At 41.8% G+C, this 19,898-nt stretch overlaps 1 protein-coding gene across 4 annotated transcripts; it reads left to right on the forward strand.

Moving 5' to 3' along the window:
* The first annotated feature begins 405 nt into the window (after positions 1-405).
* AFG2B (AAA ATPase AFG2B) lies at positions 406-16,573 on the forward strand. 4 transcript variants are annotated; one of them, XM_037054538.1, is made up of 8 exons: positions 406-2,061; positions 2,902-3,087; positions 8,047-8,205; positions 10,835-11,044; positions 11,750-11,974; positions 13,299-13,433; positions 14,341-14,466; positions 16,259-16,573. In XM_037054538.1, the coding sequence occupies exons 1-8, from the start codon at positions 967-969 to the stop codon at positions 16,424-16,426; spliced, it is 2,304 nt and encodes a 767-aa protein (XP_036910433.1). In that variant the 5' UTR covers positions 406-966; the 3' UTR covers positions 16,427-16,573. The 4 variants fall into 4 exon arrangements, with proteins under 4 accessions (XP_036910433.1, XP_036910434.1, XP_036910435.1 ...); XM_037054539.1 differs by having other exon boundaries at positions 11,750-11,942; positions 13,303-13,433; XM_037054540.1 differs by lacking the exons at positions 14,341-14,466; positions 16,259-16,573 and having other exon boundaries at positions 13,303-13,427.
* The last annotated feature ends 3,325 nt before the right edge of the window (positions 16,574-19,898 follow it).

The following is a 19,898-nucleotide window of genomic DNA, read 5'->3' on the forward strand; positions in this document are numbered from 1 at the left end:
CTTAAGCACTCTATCTGCAATCTCAATTTTAAAATTTCATAAATTGGGGCTGCGGTGAATGTGGAAAAAGTAGAGGCAGAAGGATGTGAGTAGTATAAAAACAAGCACTTTTTAAAATTTTGAATATCCGTAGTTCTTTTTGGTTCGTAGAATTTAAAAAGAGAGGAAATGTATTTCAGCTAAGAGGAAAGATTAATTCTCTGTGGCTAGAGAAAAGATGGAAAGAATAATAGCAGGAAGTTTAATACAGACAGGCATCGCCTCTAAAACAGGACTCAGTACTGCTGTCCCCTAAACAGACAATAATCACTCATCACATGAATAAAAGTGGTTATGATGGTGTGCCACAAATACATCAGATGGCCCAATTTTACTTCTTCCCTCTCTTCAAAGGATTTAAAATGCTCCACTGTGCTACTCCCTTGCTATGCTGGCGCTTTTTTATACAAAGGTTGGAACCCTGGTTGTCAAAGGCGCCAGGGCTGTTTCTCAGCTACTCCAAGTCCCCTGAAACATTAACACTCCAAAATACTGTGCCCACGGGGGCTGCAGCGGCTTCCCCACAAAACGGCGGCCTCCAGCCTGACTTTCCAAACGAGCACGTGGTGACGCTCGAGTCCGAGAGCCCGGGAAAGAGGCTGCTACGCCGGTGACTCTGCAAACCGCCGAGTCGTTACACCTAGTTGAGTTAGCTTTACGCGGCCTCCAAGACACCCGAAACGAACGCTTGGGCCGTAAAGCTCTGGAATCCGACCGCGTTTTCCTTCAAACCCGACATCACCACAGACTATACCCCAGGGCCCAAGCCTTTCCGATTGGCCCTTTTGGCCTCCACTCGGACGCTAGTGACTTTTTCCTGGTGCATGCGCGTCACTTGCTTCCGGCCGGGGCGCTCAGTGTATCGGCCTTTGCCGCCCGGGTGGAACTTCTACCCGGCTTTGCTCGTCTTAGGTTCCTCAGTGTGCAATGGCTTGGGACTCAGGTCCCCTTGCCGAAGGACCTCTCTTAAGACTCCTACCCTTAGACTCTAGGGATCGGGGCACCCAGCGCTGTCGCCTGGGCCCGGCAGCCTTCCGTGCCTTGGGCGCGCACTTGGGTTCGGCGGTGAAGATCTCGCTGCCTGACGGCGGCTCCTGCCTTTGCACCGCCTGGCCGCGGCGGGATGGAGCGGACGGGTTTGTGCAATTGGATCCAAAGTGCGCGAGCCCCGGGTGGGCAGTCGGGGCGCCGGTGTTACAGGGGAGTCTCAGCTTGAGCCACCTCCGCCTGGCGCCCTGCCCGCCCCTTCGGCGCCTCACTGTGTGGCCGGAGTTGCGTGAGCCGGCGGGCGCGCCCGGTGCTCCAAATCCAGCCGCGGTGTTGGAGGCAGCACAGGAGCTTTTGCGGAACCGGCCGGTCTCCCAGGGCCACGTGGTGGCCGCCAGCCCCGGCGTCCCCGGCCCGGTGGCCGCCCTGCACATCATCGGTGGGGTGCCTAGTCCGGATCCTGCTGGGCTGGTCACTCCTCACACCCTCATCGGCCTCTGCAGGGAGCCTCCATCGGAAGAGCAGTCCCACCCCGAGGTGCCTTTGGGGGGCCTTTCGGAGGCGGCCGACTCGCTGCGAGAGCTCCTCAGCCTGCCGCTCCGCTATCCCCGCACCCTGGCCGCGCTGGGGCTGGAAGTGCCCCGCGGGGTGCTCCTGGCGGGACCCCCCGGAGTGGGGAAGACCCAGCTAGTGCGGGCGGTGGTCCGGGAGGCGGGCGCGGAGCTCCTGGCAGTGAACGCCCCCGCGCTGCAGGGCGCCCGGCCCGGGGAGACAGAGGAGAACGTGCGGCGGGTCTTCCAACGCGCCCAGGAGCTGGCCAGTCGAAGGCCCACTCTCCTCTTCCTGGACGAGGTAGACGCTCTGTGCCCGCGGCGGGGCGGCCCTCACCAAGCTCCGGAGAGCCGCGTGGTGGCCCAGGTGTTGACGCTGCTGGACGGCTTCGGCGGGGACCGCGAGGTGGTGGTGGTGGGATCCACCAACCGTCCGGACGCGCTAGACCCAGCGTTGCGCAGACCTGGAAGATTTGACCGAGAGGTAAATAGGCCAGGCCAGGCCAATTAACCTATTACTCTGGAACCTCGTCCTCTTCTGGCCCCGGCTGGCTTCCGCGAGGTGTTTGCCACTTAGGTTCGGAAATCGGCGAGGATGGTGGGGGTGTTTGTCATGCGAAGCCCGTGTCAGTATATGGGCTGTGAGCCAGGACGGTTTCTTTTCACAGTCAAATTGTTCCGAGAAGCAGGGTGGCCATTGGGAGTTAGTTTTGTTGGGCAGATCCTGAAAAAGCGTACTGTCATCGGTAAAGGTAATTTTTAGGGGAAGTAGGTCTGCTACGAGTGCATTAAACCTTAATGAATTAGGAATGAGAATTTAAAGTAAAAGGAATGCCTCGATATATAAATGTGTTAGAATAAAAGGATGAAGACAGGGAAGAACTAAATCAGAGCAGACATCAGTAGTTTGAACAGTGTTTAGTTGAAGTGATGTTTGAACTTTGTGGGAGGATTCTAAAGAGATATGATATTTGCACACTTTTAGCTTACTCTGTTCTGAACTTGAGAGGATTTCTTCTTCATACCATCTAGTACCACTCTCAAATCACCTCCGTAAGGACTGTGACCTGGCTCTTAGAATTTGGTATAGTCTCAAAAATAACAAATAAAAACTTCTTAAATGACCTATATAATTTTCATCGTGCAGCTTTATAGCCAGTGTTACTCTTCTGGAAAATGAGGATTTTCATATGTTCAGAATAAAGGAATGCTTAAGAGTACACAGTAATAGTTCCTAATTTGCTCACTAAATTATTGTACATATTTGGGAAGATAAAAAAATATTTTAAACTGTAAACTTTAATTTTTTTTGCCTTGCATATAGGTTGTCATTGGGACTCCCACACTTAAACAAAGAAAGGAGATTCTGCAGGTTATTACCTCAAAGATGCCCATCTCTCCTCAAATCAACTTGAGCCTCCTTGCAGAGATGACAGTCGGCTACGTTGGCGCAGACCTGATAGCACTCTGTAGGGAGGCCGCCATGCATGCTCTGCTTCATGGGGAGAAGGTAGGAAACATGCCAAAAACATGTGTGCTACGTTTTTTATTAAGGTAACAAATTAATTTGGGGGATTAAACAAGTGGTAAGTACATTTCTTGGAACTTTTGATACTTTTGATACTTTCCACAGCTGTTTCTTACTTTTGAGAATATACTGCAGCTACCATGCCCTACCATACCAAGGGGCAAGTCTTGAAAACTTGAGTGTATTTTCCCTAAAAACAAGGACTTTAACTGCAGCACGCTTATCAAGATGAGGAAATGAACACTGACATGATACTTTAGACCTTACCCAATCTCACCATTTGTTCCACTGATTTCCTTTAGAGCAAAAATTTAAAAAAGAGAAGTGAAAACACCATTTTCAATCCAGGATTACACATTGCATTTAGTTGTTCCGATTTCTTAATTTTCTTTAATCTAGAACCACTCTTCAGTCTTCTATGGCGTTAATGTTTTGAGAGTGCATGTCAGTTATTCTGTAAAATATTCCTCACTTTGGTGTAACTAATGTTTCCTTATAATTTGATTCAGGTTTTGCATTTTTGACAGGACTATCACAGAATGATCCTGTGTTCTCATTGCATCTGTTAGGTAGCAAATGATACCTCTTTGTCCCATGAACTTTGATTTCTTGGATAAGGTGGTATCTCCAAGATTTTTCTGTTGTCATACTATTTCCCTTTGTTATTAGTAAGTACCTTGTAGGGAAAATGACCTTTTCTAACTCAGGAAAAGATTGGGCACCTGGAGTTTTATTTAAATTCGACTTGGACATTCAAATCTTTAACTATGAATACCTCTATTAAAAATATTAGAATATTAGCTTAAATATAATAGTTTTTAACACTATAGATTGGAAAATCTGTTCACGTTGTATGTAATAAGTAATCTTGAATTCCTAGCCCCCTTTAGAAAAAAATTAATTTCAACATGCTGAGGACTGGGGACAAAATTCTCATCTCTGTTATAATGGGCTTATAATTTTTAAAACTCAATCCGTAAAAGGATGACTTATCTTAAAATTTCAAAACCTCTTTACCTAGATAATTTGTATGCTTCCTCTGTTCACGTATTTTTATTCTTACACAGATGTTGGGGAAGGAGTTATATAAACTTAAGTCCTCATCTTCTGGGTTTAGAGCTCAAACTTCTTGAAGATACAATGACAAGTCCCTGTGTAAAGTTGTGAGGACATATGCCTTTTGAGGGGATGAAGAGAGTACCAAGGGAAGAGAAATGGAATTTACATTTAGGATTCCCTCTGCTTTGAAGTTCCAGGTTTGACCTTAAGCACCTTGGCTTAGGTGGACCAGCCAGCTGCTGTCATCCTAGGGCAGAGCCCAGTGCTACTTGAGGAGGGGCCTGCCCAGGCATAGTTACCACAGGTGATGGCTGAGGTCTTAAACAACCAGGGGAAGTGGAAGAAAGAAAGAAGGGCATAAAGGAAGAAGGGACAGAGGCATCTGGAGAGGTACTGGCTCCATCTTTTTCTTCTTTCCTCCTCCAAGCAGCTGAGGGCCTCCTGCCTCTGTGTGTGCCAGGGCAGACAAGGGACACATTCAAGTCTGGTCAGCTTTTTGTGAAGAATTCCTGTTAAAGGATGAGAATTAACAGAAACACATGTACGCATGGAGGGAAAAGAATTTTATATGCCTGAGAGGATTATGGGAGTCAAGTGAAATAATGTACATATAAGTGATCTGGAAATATTGATGGGATTTTCAAATGTTAGTAGGTGTTACCTAAAGGTTAATTAGTCAGGTATTGGCTGACTTTATTGATTTGGATATTTTGAGAATTGACTGTCTCCTGAGTGGTGCAACATTGGTTTTCTCAATTAATGTGTCTTTGATTGCTGTCAACTTCAGCTGGTCTACCTGACCGTGGAGCATTAGTCTAGTAGCTGATACTGCCAGCCAGTTTAAAAAAAAGTTATTTAAAAGATTATTTAACAGTGTTTTTTATAAGGAATAATCAACAAGATAAAAAATTATCAAGAAAGTAAAAATTGCCTGAAGTCTCTTCCAGAGATTATAATTAACATTTTTAGGAATGCTGTTCAGAATTGCTTTATATATACATATTCACTTACATCATCTTACATAAATGGGGTAAAATGGTTATTAAAAATGAAAATTTTTGGACAAGTAAATGCTTAGAATTTGATATAAGAGGGCAAATACTTAAATGTAATACAGATATTACAAATAAAAATGAGTTTTTAACTTGAACAAAAAATCTGCTTCACTAGAATGATTAAGGGAATTGCTAGAAGATTCTCCAGAATAAAATCTGGAGTGAAGACAGCCTTTCTTGGCATACCATAAAACTTAATAGCCAAAAAAGGAAATGGTTTACTAATTTGGCCATTTTGGAATGGCAGAACGATAAGCAAAGATAAGACACGGGACAGACCAGGGAAAATGCTTTTAGCCCATGACAGAAATACCAATTACCTCGATGTAGAAACAGCTCTCGTATACCAATAAGAAAAGACAAATAATCCAAGAGAAAGTGGGTAATAAGGCATGAACAGGTAGTTGACAAAAACAGGGTTACAAATGGTCAATAAAACATGAAATATTCTCTTTAAAGATTCCACTTTTGGGTTTTTCTGACTTTCTATTTTGAGATAATTAAAACTTTAGGCTGAGTTGCAAGACAGGGAACTCCTGCTAAATCCTTTATCCAAATTCACCAACTTTTAACATTTTACATAATTAGCTTTATATCGGATTGGCCAAAAAGTCTGTTTAGTTTTTTCTGTAAATTAAAAGACACATTTTTCATTTTCACCAGTAACTTTATTGATTTGGATATTTTGAGTATTGGCTGCCTCCTGAGTGGTACAACATTGGTTGTTCTCAATTAATGCATCTTTGATTGCTGTCAACTTCATCTGGTTTACCCAACCATGGAGCATCGTCCAGTGAGAGATCTGCTTCACAAACCACTTTTGACACATTTGATCATTCACAGCACCTTCTCTGTACACTGCACAAATCGGGTTTTTTTTGGCATTTCAGTTGCACTTTTACTTTTCTTGAAATAATAAACCATAAAATGCCAAAAATGTGTATTTTCTTCCAACATCAGTATTAAAACGGCTATATAAAAATTCACCAATTTCGATGTTTTTTTTAAATGCATGCTGATATGACAGCTGTGACAATATAGTCTAACAAAATTGTTTAAAATGAAGTTAAAGACAACTAAATGCCACTATAGCCATCTTATACAAAAAAACCAAATGAACTTTGGCCAATCCAATATTTTCTCTCTCTCTGTATGTATGCATGTATGTATACACATTTTCTGAATCATTTGAGGATGGGCTGCATATATCATAACCCATTATCCTTTAGTATTTTAACAACTATTTCCTAACAACAAGGATACTTTCATACATGACCACAGTATACATGTATTCATTATATTAGGACATTTAATATTGATACAAAATGTATCAGTAGTATCAAAATAGATCAGTAGATCAAAATGGTATCAATAGATGAAAATGTATCAGATCTATAGTCCATATTTTGGAGTCCATATTTTGGTTTTGGTAATAGTTTTGATCTTTTTAGCATATTTTTCTTTGAGTACAGACTCATCCAGTATAATATGTTACACTTAGTTTTTATTTTTAATCTTGAACACTTTCATAGCCTTGTGTGTGTGTGTGTGTGTGTGTATGTGTGTGTGTGTGTGATACTTGATATTGCCATTTTTTAAGGATGCGGGTTAGTGATTTTCTAGAATGCCTCTTAGGTTGGGTTTGTCTAATGATTCTTCAGAGATTTAGGTTATGTGTGCCTGTTGGAAATACTGCATAAGTGCAGTGTGTCCTTCTTAGGGTATCACATTTGGAGGCACAAGATGCCCCGAAGTGGTGACTGATGTGATCAACAGTCAAGGTTTTGTCCAGTTTCTCCACCATATAGCTGCTGTCTTTCCATTTGCAACTAATAAATCTATGTGGAGACCTTCTGAGGTGATGCAAATATCCTTCTCCTGATCGAACTTTCCCTCCCCTAGATTAGAATCCACTAGTGATTCTTGCTTAGAAAAGCCTTTAGTATGATGGTTCCAAAAAAGGTGATTTTCTAATTCCTTTACTCCCTCCATCTCACTCTCGATTGAAGAAATTTAATGAACACAATAGTGAGTCCTATTTCCTCTGTCACATGGGAGAAATTTAAGAGTTTGGTAATGTCCAGTGTCAGAGAGGTGTGGGGAGAACAGCACCTTTTTGTTTATTGGTGCAGCTTTGAGGACAGTTTGGTAACAGCTGTCACAACTGTAAGTGTACATGTTCTTAAGCTCTGTGATTCTGCTTTGAGGAAATTACCTAGAATACTTGACATGTAGCTCTGATTGGTGTGGCTCAGTGGGTTGGGTGTCCTCCCACAAACCGAAAAGTCACCGGTTCAATCCCCAGTCAGGGCACACACCAGGGTTGTGGGCCAGGTCCCTGGTTGGGGGCATGTGAGAGCCAATCCATCAATGTATCTCTCACACATCTGATGTTTTCTGCTTCTCTTTCTCCCTCCCTTCCCCACTTTCTAAAAATAAATAAACATAATCTTTTTTTTAAAAAAAGTACTTGACATGTAAAAGTGAGGCAGAAGAAGAGGAGTGAGATAGTGCTGTATTGATATGAAAAGGTTTCTAAGATCTGTGAAAAAGGACAAATTAATATGTATGGTGTATTCCCATTTGTGTTATCTGTTTGCAAGGATATATGCATGCTTATGGTTATCAAACATGCTGGGAGAGCACAGAGGAGACTGTTGGTATCCTCTGGGGATGAATGTTGGGGGGGTAATTTTTTGTACCATATATATAAATTTTATAATGATAAAAGAGGTTTACAGATTTAAAGAAGATAGAAAAAGTAATTATGCAAAAAAAAATCTCACCTCATTTTTGGTTTGATTTTGTTTTGGGTGTGTTTCTTCAGAACCAGGACAAGCCGATGATTGATGAAGCAGACTTCCTTGAAGCTTTTAAGAAGATTCAGCCCTCATCATTTCGAAGTGTCGTTGGGCTGATGGACATCAAACCTGTTGGCTGGGAGCAGATTGGTGGCCTTGAAGATGTAAAACTGAAGTTAAGACAGGTAAACTAGAGAGACTGCTCAAACCAGAAGAATATTGCAGTTTAAGCGCAATCAGTGTGTTTATGGTGAAAGCAGGCAGTGCCGACACCACTCTTCCTGCCATTGCTAATTTGATCCCCACATTTAAATCTAGTGACCACTCCTCAGTCTTTATTTAATTGGACTTCCGTCCAATTCTGTAGGCATCAAATAGTGGTTTTCATAGTTCCCTACCTCATTCTCATTTTGTTTGTTTTATGCTTTAAAGAGTTCATAATCTAGAGCAGGGGTCAGCAACCTTTTTCTGTAAAGGGCCAGACAGTAAATACTTCAGGCTTTGTAGGCCATACAGTCTGAACTGCAACCACTCAGCTGCCATGGTAGCACGGAAACAACCACAGGCATCACATAGTGGGTGCTTGTGTTCTGTTGAAACTTTCTTTATGGACCCTGAAGCCATATAATTTTCACATCGTGAAATATTTTTTTCCCGAGCATTTAAAAATATAAAAATGATTCTTAGTTCACAGGCTGTACTAATACATTAGTAGGTGGTGGGCCTTTGGTCTGGGACTGGTAAAAGCACAGCATTATAATAAACAGTGAGCCTGGCCCAGATGGCTGCTTGTGCTGGTTCCCACAGTGGATGTTGAGGGACACAACTCTCCGCTGTGCTTGCTGGCACTGCAGTCTCAGAAATTGATTTTGTCAACTTACCTTCCCGTGATCCTGTCATAAGGAACTAGGTGTCTCTAACCACACACACAAAAGACCGATCTATAAGTATCCATCATCATTTATTCATCTTCACTAGGAGCTCCAGCTACAGTGAACCCTGGCATCGCTGTGTCCATGGTTAAGCACATTTATGATATGCCCTGATTTTCTGCATTGTCTCGTTTAATCTTCACAAAATATGTGAGAGATGGGCCACACCTTTCTGTTGAAAACGCTTTAGCTTTGAGATGTTAAGCTTTCCTGCCTTTCTGAACACTCCTCTCATGTACCTTGAATGTTAGTGCTCTGAGCTCCTGGGAGTCCTCTTTTTCCATTCTGTGAATGAGTCCGTGATTTTGATGTATAAGACTTCAACTGTTCCCAGAAAACTTAACTTAAAAATCCTTATGTTCTGCCCAGACACTTCTTTTGATTATCAGAACTACCCAGCTGCTGACCTACTGGAGAACTTCCAGGGATCTCAAACTCAGCTTGTTCAAAGTTCAGCTAATCAACTCCACCTCCACACCTGGATTCCCTGCCTCAGTGCAGCCAGCCAGCCACCCCACCCCCAAGTCGGAAACCTGTCTTCTGAATGCATAGGGTCATCGCATGCATGCACATACTTCCCCTCTGGATTTAGAACTTAGTCTCTGTGTAAAATACAATTACATCTTATGTTTAAATCCACCCCTTGCACACCTCCACTGCCTCTGACACATGCCGTGTTATTTTTGTAGTCTTGAGTCATTGCAAGAGAATTTTAACTGGTCTCCTTGCCTCTAGTTTCATTTCCTTCTAGTCCATTGTGTGTACTGCTCCTCAATGTTGCCTAAAACTTCTAAGTCCTATTGTGACCTGACTCCTGCCTTCATTTCAACTCTGTTGCTTTTTGGTTCCCCTATCCTCCATCCTCCCTCTGTTCCCACTTACTGATGGCGGGTGGATTGGGTGTCTCTCTGTACGTATTGTTTCCTCTCCCCATCTGGGGCACTCCCCAGATGGAATGCCCCTTCTCTCACCTGGTTGTTAGTGTACAAGCCTATCTCCCCAACTAAAATATGAGCTGCCTAGGTACAGAGGTCGTGTCTTGTCCCTCCTTTGTAGCGAAGCAATATAGCGGAAGGTAAAAGCTCCTGCTCTTGATCTGCACTGCCTGCAGTCAGTCTCAGTTCTGCCGCCTCACTAGCAGGGAGCCCTGGGCAAGTTACTTAACTTTTCTAAGCCTGAGTGTCAACATCTGTAAAATGATAAGGATAAAATTATCTACCTAAGAGGAAGTGAAGATTTATTTAACTATCTAGTTAACATTTATTGAGTGCCTGCTTTGTGAAGGTGTCATTCTAGGTGCTGGGGATTTAGAGGTGAAGTTGACTGATGTTCTAGCAGAAGCAGAATGGAACAAACCCAGCATGGAAAAATAATCATTTCAGGTAGTGCGCGAATAAGTGCTCCAAAAGCAAGAGCTGGGCAGTTGCATAGAGTAACTAGGAGAAGGAGGGTCTGCTTTAATTAGAAAGGTTAGGGAAGATGTCTTTGAGGAAATGACATTTGAACTGAGGCCTAAATGATGAGGGATAGCTGCACAAAGATGTTGAGGGAGTGTTCAGGCAGAGAGAGAACAGCAGATAAAGGACCAGAGACGGAAGCGGTCTGGGCAGTAGTCAGCTTATGTAAGGCCTTGTAAGCAGTGGTGAGTGAGGAGTTTGGATTTGGGATTAATTCTGATTGTGATGACAAGTCATGGAAAGATTTTAGGAAGGAAGTGATGTGACCTGACTTCAGTTACAACATCCCTGGCTGCTCTGGAGAATAGACAGCTTTTCCGGTTCAAAATGGGTACCTGAGAATTGTTGAATGGGCAAATGAATTTACTGAATTATTTGATGTTTCATTGTATGCTAAAACGACCGTCTCCTTTTGTGTACTACAGAGCATTGAATGGCCTCTGAAATTCCCGCGTGAATTTGTCAGGATGGGCCTACCACCACCAAAGGGCGTTCTCCTCTGCGGCCCTCCTGGATGTGCTAAAACCACCCTGGTGCGGGCCCTGGCCACCAGCTGCCGTTGCTCGTTGGTTTCTGTGAGCGGAGCTGATCTCTTTTCACCTTTTGTTGGAGATTCAGAAAAACTCTTGTCTCAGGTTGGTTTGTTTATTTTCCCCCATGCAGTTAAGTGTACTTTTGAATTTTCATTTCATACCTTAAGGATAAAATTTTTAAAAAAAAATGTAACTGGCTTTTCTCTTGTTAGAAAAGTTATACAGAGGGGAGGTGGGAGGGGAATAATGGGGGAAAGAAGGGGGAGCGTTGTCAAGGAGCAGGTACAAAGGACCCAAGGACAAACCCAAGGGGGGTAGGATTGAAGGTGGGAGGTGGGGCACTTCCCACTTGGGTGGGGGAAAGCGGTGGGGGGAAAGTGGAGACAACTGTACTTGAAGAAAAAGAAATAAATAAAAGCTGTTAATTTGAAAAAAAAGTTTTACATATTTATTAGAAAATGTAGAAAATATAAATAAGAACTTGTTCATAATGTTTCTACCTACATTAACATCTTGGTGAATTTCTTTTGTCTTTCTGTTTTCTTGGGCAGGGGATATATGTGTGTCTTTATTGTGATTTTTTTAACTTTTAAAATTCTATAATATTAAACATTCTTTGAAAACATGATTTTTAACCCTGTGTAATACTCCATTGTTCCTAGTTTTATTTCTTTGTTCCCCAATCCTTAGACATTTCAATTTTTTCTCTTCTTTTCACACTGTAAAAAGAGTAATGTAGAAAACATACACTCACATGAGTAAGGTATGATGTATAGCTTTTAAATATTTTTATTTCCCTAACAAAAGGTATTTCGACAAGCAAGAGCAAATACTCCAGCAATTGTGTTTTTGGACGAAATTGATTCAATCCTGGGCGCCCGATCAATCAGCAACACAGGATGTAATGTTCAAGAGCGTGTTCTTTCTGTTCTCCTGAATGAATTAGATGGTGTTGGACTTAAAACTATAGAAAGAAGAGGAAGTAAATCAGATCAACAGGGTAAATACAAGGAGCTGAAAAAAAATGAAGAGGTATTTATTAGCCAGAGTACACTGAAAACCAGGCCAACATTTAAACAGAATGCACCTGCACTAGCGTTCCCTGAGCGGGATTCATCTTATAGGAAGAATGATATGATTTCAGTTTGACTCTGTTCAGGTTCTTTCCAAAGCTGGTAAAATCGCGATTTAGCTGGAGAAAGTGAGGTAAATTTCATAATAACTTATCTTAGCTGTATATGAATGTGAACTTTATTTCTTCTAAGGTGAAGAAATAGAACTTTACATATTATTAATGGAGAAGAGAGTTTCTTGTTATTTCTACATCCTGAAAAACCAGTGTTTACCCCTTTGTAAATTGTTTTTGTGTGAAATAAAACATTATTATTTTCAATAATTTTAGAATTGAAAATTCCAGTTTCCTTGAGGAAGGGGTATCCCTGGTTATAATGAAGTTAAAGTGACCTTTGGAAGTTCTCTCTTCCCTTCTGAGTCTCTTCCAGATAGAGTTGGGTGTCCTTAAATAGTCCCTGACAGATAATTTCCTTTTCTTCTGTTCTTTTTCTGTTACTGCTTATTTCCCCCTTGTAAAATTGTTCCCTGTAAGGAAAGTCTTATAGCTCCTTAGGAACATGTGCCACTAGAATTCGAAGGGACCCATGAAGTTTTCTAATCAAGTCTCAAATGCAGGGATGACTCAGTAGCATCCTACAGTGTTTATCCAGCCTCAGCTGAACACTTGCAGGTAGAGGGAACTCACTGCTTTGAGAGATCACATTGCCAGAGAGCTATTGATACGTCGATTATTCGGTTCCACAAACACCCTTGCATGCTTCGTATGTAAGGCCTTGCCCTGGCTGCTTATCTGCGGCCACGGTTTATATACTTAGAATTGAGGTTAATTGTCATATTTCTGCCTCTGGAAAGAAAAATAAAAAGTAAAGTAAATCTCTCTCTTTAAGGAGACGAGCCAAGACTTTTCATGGCCATACATCTCCATGTGTTTGTCCTATGCTTCTGTCTCTTCAAGTCACCCATTTCGGTTGTAAACATTCACTGAGGCTCAGGTGCCTCAGATACCAGGTAGATGTTGTCTGGTCTGAGGTAAGACTTTTCTTGGAGAGATGTTCCCTCACAGTCGCCTCTCCCCTCATCATGTGCACAAGTGGCTCTTTGATGAATAATTTGCTAACGCAGTATCTTGAAATCGAGAAGGTAGTCTGGATAGGAGGTATAAGCATTGTAGTCCAAAGAAAAAGATCCCTACTTAAAAACAAATGGACCTACTGATTTGTAATTTAAAAAGATACAATTAATGATTTATTGACATTACCTTGTATTGTATGTTTTCTCTCAGTTAGAGTTTCAGGAAGTTTTTAATCGAAATGTCATGATCGTTGCGGCGACAAATAGACCGGATGTGTTAGACGATGCCCTGCTACGGCCTGGAAGGCTGGACAAGATTATTTGTATCCCACCTCCAGATGCAGAGGTAATCGTGGTGCACATTTACTCTGTGGGAATGTCTGAACTCCCAGGGGCCTGGCAGATCGAATTCCAGACTGGGTTCTGCGTTCTTCCTTGCCTGGTGCCCTTCATAAATTATCTTTTCCGTCTGCTTTTTCTGAGTGCTCTGGCCCTGCTTTCGGAGAAACATAAGCCAAAAAGTAAGGTGGTAATTTCAGTGAACTTACTACGTTTGTTGAGTCTACTCACCATTATTTTACAACCAGAATGGAGGAGTCCTAAAGCGTTAAAGGGGTTTTGGAGCTTGTGTGGGTCAGCATCCTTATTTCACAGTGGGGACATCTGAGATGTCAGAGATCACACAGTGTATCCACAGCCAAAGAATCAGTGAGTTCTCTGGCCTCACCGCCCAGAGCCACTGGGCAGGGAGGGTGAAGGGCACAGGGAATGGGCTTTGTCTTTCCTTGGGCTTTTCTCAAGTTTTGAAGGGATGGAAAAAAATTTTAAATGTCTATTCTATTTTTTAGCTGTGTCTGATAGTTCATGTATTTACAATACTTTTAAACCTGTCTGATGGCACTGTTTACGCCCAAAAAAGAGATTCATCATGTCTCTTAAAGAGATGTGTCTGTGATTGGCTATTTTAAACATTAACTGTAAAAATATTAAAATTTTATCATGATGTCATTTTTACCATTGTAATATGAGCCATTGATTAATTAATCGTTTTTACCTCTTCAGGTAAAGTGATTCTTTCTTACTGTTTGATTCTTAAATACACATCCTTTCTATGTAACATAATAGGAAACTCTTAACTTGAAATGTTTTTGTTTTTGTTTTAGTTGTGGTTGTTAATGAACTTGATTTTTTTAATATAGCATGTGTCAAACAGAAATGTTATAAGGTTATAAACATGTCACATTTTGTTTCAGGGCAGGCTTTCCATTTTGAAAGTCTGTACAGAAAAGATGCCGGTGGGGCCTGATGTTTCCTTAGAAAGCCTAGCCGCAGAAACCCGCTTCTTTTCTGGGGCTGATCTTGGAAACCTCTGCAAAGAAGTAAGTTAATTAGTGAAGAAATGTTGGGTTCGAAGTGTTTCTTCCTTTGTCCAGCTCTTCACTCAGTCAGCAGTATTTGCTGACAGACGTCCATGCGGCAGGCGCCAGGCAAGGTGAAACAGACAGCGGCAGCCCCCTCCCTACGGAGCCTCCAGGCCGATGGGGAGTGTGCGGAGGGGCAGGTCTTAACCCTGAGTTGGCAACTGAAAATATGCAGTGAGTCGGGCAAGTCTAGGGTGCTGTGGAAGCACCCAGGAAGAACACCAGACTCGGGTGTCATAGAAGGCTTTGCGAGAGAGGGTGTGTGAACTGGAAGGCGGGGGATGGCGAGGGAGCTCCCAGGCCGAGGGAGGGAAGGGGAGTGTTTGAGGCAAGGGGAATAAAATATGCAGACGATTGGAGACAAGAAATGACGTGACATTATTGAAGTGGGCAGTGGCTGGATCACTCCGGTCCTTCTAAGCCACTTTAAGGCATTTAGACTTTATATTGAGGACAAAAGAAGCCATTGTCCATGTTTTTCCCTTTCCATAAATGTTTTTTTAAGTTTGAATAAATTTTATTATTCTTTAATTTTATTTTTCAATCACAGTTTATATTCAGTACTATTTTGCATTAGTTTCAGGGATACAGCGTAGTGGTTAGACAGCCATACTTTCTCCTGATATTTCCAGGACACACCTGGCACCATACATAGTTACTGACTACGTTCCTTATGTTGTACTTGACATACCCGTGACCATTTTGTAAATACCAATTTGTGCTTCTTATTCCCTTCGCCTTTTTCACCTAGTCTTGCAATCCCGCTCCCCTCTGTCAACCATTGGTCTGTTCTCTGTATCTGTGAGTCTGTTTCAGTTTTGTTCATTTATGTCATTCTTTACATTCCAGATATATGTGAGGTCATATGGTATTTGTCTTTCTCTGTCTGACTTATTTCACGTAGCATAATACCCTCTAGGTCATTCCATGGTGTTGCAAATGGTAAGATTTCATTCTTTTTTATGGTCCAGTAATACTTCATTGTAGATATACACCACAGCTTTTTTATCCACTTGTCTATCGAGGGTCACTTGGGTTGCTGCGTCCATATTTTGACTATTGTAAATAATGCTGCAATGGACACAGGGGCACATATATTCTCTCCATAAACTTCTGTAAAATATAACGTTCAGAAAAATGCATAGACCATATGGGTACAGTGCATTGAATTAACACAAAGTGAACACGTTTGTATATCTGCCACTTAGCTTAAAAAAGCTTGTCCACACCCCGGGAGCTTCCTTGGGCCCCCCACTCTCTACCCCAGAGGAAACCACTCCTGCACATTCAGGGCACCCAATGCTTTACTGTTACGAGCTGTGCTGCTGTGGACAGTCTTGTACATGTCTGTTGGTGTACATGTGTATGCGTGTCTGTTTCATGTATGTATGTACCTACAAAGAGAATTGCTGGGTCACAAAGTGTGTGTTTGATGTGTTCCTTTGTGATCCGTGCTGTGTCCCTGTTTGGAAACTCCTAGTCTGGGGTCAGGAAGATCATCTCTGATCTTCACATATGTATGTGGGCTCATAATGTACATACTGTTCTGCAACTTTTTCCTGTTTAAGGCCAGAGGTTAATTTAGAAGAAAAGTTCTACTAAGAGGACTTTTAATTACCAACTTTATAGCTTAATGTTTTGGTTGTTATGAGTATTGGAATTCTATGCAGTAAGACTGAGCTGTTTGCATTCAGACTTTGTATATTATAATACAAAAATGAAGCAGACTATTTCTTATTGTATCCCTTAGGCTGCCTTGCTGGCTCTGCAAGAAAATGGACTAGAAGCAACCACCGTGAGACAAGAGCACTTTCTAAAGTCACTTCAGACTGTCAAGCCATCCTTAAGTCACAAGGATTTGACTTTATATAAAAACTTATTTCAGAAACAAGGATTTTCTAATTTAGAGGATATTTAAAAAGTATATACCTGCTCAAGGATTAATTGAAATGTGAACTTGAACTATAGTGCAACTTCACAGTTTTAGAGTTTGTACATATGTTATTTCTTGTAAATAAAACAAACAAACTTGTGCCTGATAAGCCAAGATTTATCTTATTTCTAACAGGTATGTTAAAATACTGTAATTTAGGAAGAAGGTATATGTATGTGTGTTGATTATGCAGTGGCAGGGGGGTGGTTTGGTTTGGGTTGATTGCATTTTTAACTTCATTTTGAAATAACTTCATACTTATAGAAAAGCTGCAAGAATAGAATAAAGAACTCATATATTCTAACCCATATTCACCAATTTTTTACATTTTGCCATATGCTCAACTATAGACATATCTCATTTTATTCCTCCTTGCTTTACTGTGCTTCACAGATGTTGCATTTTTCACAAATTGAAGGCAAGATCCCCCACCAGCAAAAAGATTACAGCTCATTTTATTGTGATACTTTATTGCGGTGGTTTGGAAGTGAACCTGCCATATCTCTGAGTTATGCCTGTGTTTAAGAATAGATATTATCCCCAGAATTTCATCTGGATAAGACTCTCTGGATAATTGGATGTGGCTGGGGGAAGCCCAAATGGCTCCGAGGTCTCTCACCTGATTAGCTGGGAGGGTGGTGATGCCCAGACAGAATGTGGGAGGGAGACTGTTCAAGGGAGGGGTGGATAAGGAAGAAGGTGAGTTAGACGAGGTATGTGCCCTGACTGGGAATCAAACCCACAGGACGATTCTCCATCCAACTGAGCCACGCTAGCCAGGGCCAGTGTATATTTCTTACAAATAAGGTTATTTTCTTATATGACCACAGTGCATCTATCAAATTCAAAAAATTAAACGTTAATACAACATATTAATCTATCATCCTGTGGTTTTCCATTCATCCTACCAGTAGTCATTGGTTTCCCATTTCAGAATCCAGTCTAGGATCATATATCCATTTAGTTGTTCTTTTTCCTCTTTAGCCTCCTAAAGTCTGAGACAGTTCTTCAGGTTTTTTTGACCTTGACATTTTTGAAGAGTACAGACTAATTATGTCACAGAACAGTGGTTCCTGATTTGTGTTTGTCTTGTATCACATGGTGGTAGATTCTGGTTATGCGTCACCAACTGAGCCGAACGTAAGTGCCGTCCTGTCCTCAAAGAGCTCAGATAGAGGCACGGGGTGTCGGTGTTACTGGTCATGTTAATTTTGGTCACTTGTTTATGGATTACCCAGTTTCTCCATTGTATAGCTACTATTTTTTCCTTTTGTAACTAAGTATTTTTTTAGGAGATAGATCACATGTACATTTTAATTTTCCTTTATCACAAAAATAATTAGAGTGCCAGAAAATACAGATAATCACAAAGAAAGCACGGGTATTTAACCTTCCAGTCCCTTACACAGGTATAGATCAGACATGGTACTATGTAACTTGCTTTTCTCACCTGGCGATACCTGGTAAGCAGCTCACTGAGCCTCTCTTCACTCACAAGGTGCCCTAGCAGTTGTTGGAGTTAAGTGAATGAGACGGACATAGGACCAACAGGCGAGCTGGGAGCACAGGTCTCAGACAGGTCGTGCAGTGAATTACATACAACCAGGAGTTGGGGGTATGATCAGAGCGTAGTGCGTGAAATACACAAAGCCATAAATGTTAAGTTGTTGGAAAGTCGTCTTTTCTGGCTGGAGCCAGGACACATTAGCAAAACCTCACCTTTTGGGGAATAATTATTTATAGATATAACATTGTAATTCATCTAAATTATTCTAACAAGCTGGTCCCTCGCTTTTGAGTAGTGAGGAAAATGCTTAGAAAAACTCAGAATTCGACATCTTTCATTCATCTTCTCTATCAATTGATTTTATAGGACAAGGCAGCCATTAAGCTTTGCCAGCCCTAGGCCTGAGGCACCCTGGCCTGAGCCCCTTAACTCTGACTCTAGCTGTAGGCCTCTCGTTTTTTCCATGAAAAAGTTGTGCATATCAGGCTGGAAATTTAGTATCCACACTTTGGTTAGAAGCTGAATTTTTATTTGAAAATGTCTGTTAAAATTGTAACTATAACCTCTTATCAGACCTTTGGAAGCCTCCTGAGGACAAAGCCATGTGTTTTCTCTCATTGGAATACTCAATAAATGAGGAAGTGAGATCAAGGATTTCTTTGACTCAGTTTTTTCCCCATTCTTTAAGTTAAGTTTACTGGGGTGACATTGGTTGATAACGAATTTCAGGTGTGTGACCTTACAACTCGACATCTGTATATCGTATTGGGTGCTCACCGCCCACAGCTTAGTCTCCTGCTGTTACCATATATTTGACCCCCTTTACTCTCCTCATCCTCCCCTGACCTCAGTTCACCTTTGGTAATCACCTCTCCGTTGGCTCTGACTCAGTTTCCATGTGATTTGAGGATGGCTCTGTGCAACTTCCGAAAGCTGTTCTTGGTTGGTGGGAAAATTGAAGCACTTCAGTTTCTAAGCACCTGGGAAGTACGAATAGCTTTCCTGGCACATGCGGCGCAAACTCCTCTCAGCCACTCTAAGAGCCTTAAACAATGAAGTAGTACACCTCAGACATGCCAACATTTAGCAGATCCAGTATTTGCTAAACCTGCTAACTAGGTGGCCACTGAAGAGTGGGCAGAAAGAATTTCAACAAAAAAATTTAATAAAAACATTTTTTCTCATCAAGCATGAGATGAGCTGATTGAAATCTAAGTTTCAGTTCCTGGTGTGGGAACCAAGCAGTCATGACTCCATGTTTCTGAGAGCCTGGGTTTCAGCAATTAGAGAAGATTTTAGAAGTTTCTGGCAACTGAGGTGGGGAGGGGAAGCTCCCAGGATTATGGGCTTACAAAGGGTGAAGCGTCCTGAGTGGGTTCCTTTGTTATTTATTTATTTATTTAAGAGATTTTGTTTATTTTTAGAGATGGGAAGGGAGGGAGAAGGAAGGAGAGACACATCCATGTGAGACAGAAACATTGATGGGTCGCTTCTCGTGCACTCCTGGTCCTGGGTTGGAACCCGCAACTCGGGTGTGCCCTGACTGAGAATCAAATCGGTGACCTTTCCGGGACCACACCCAACCAACCGAGCCACATGGTCAGGGCCCGTTTCTTCAGGGTTCGAAAGGTGGGGGCTGCGCCTGCTCGGCATCCTGGGAAAGACCAGATTATATACTGACCTTGTATCTCCCACAAATTCAGTAATCCGGGCATTAACTGAAAGCAGGGAGGTGGGTTTCTGGGCGTAATGGCAATAGAAATAAGCAGATTTTAAAGGTTATATGGACACACTACATCTGTAACTCTACATGCATCTAGTATGTGAATTTTAAAACACTTCCTGAACATTTTCAAATGCATGTGAAAGTGGAATAGACCTGCAAACTCCCACATACTTAACTCTAGATTGAATGCTATTTTGCTAAATTTGCTTTGTTTTTTATTAAAG

This window comes from Sturnira hondurensis, unplaced genomic scaffold (assembly GCF_014824575.4).
Source record: "Sturnira hondurensis isolate 20B ecotype Veracruz unplaced genomic scaffold, ASM1482457v3 Scaffold0008196, whole genome shotgun sequence".
Taxonomy (NCBI): Eukaryota; Metazoa; Chordata; class Mammalia; order Chiroptera; family Phyllostomidae; genus Sturnira; species Sturnira hondurensis.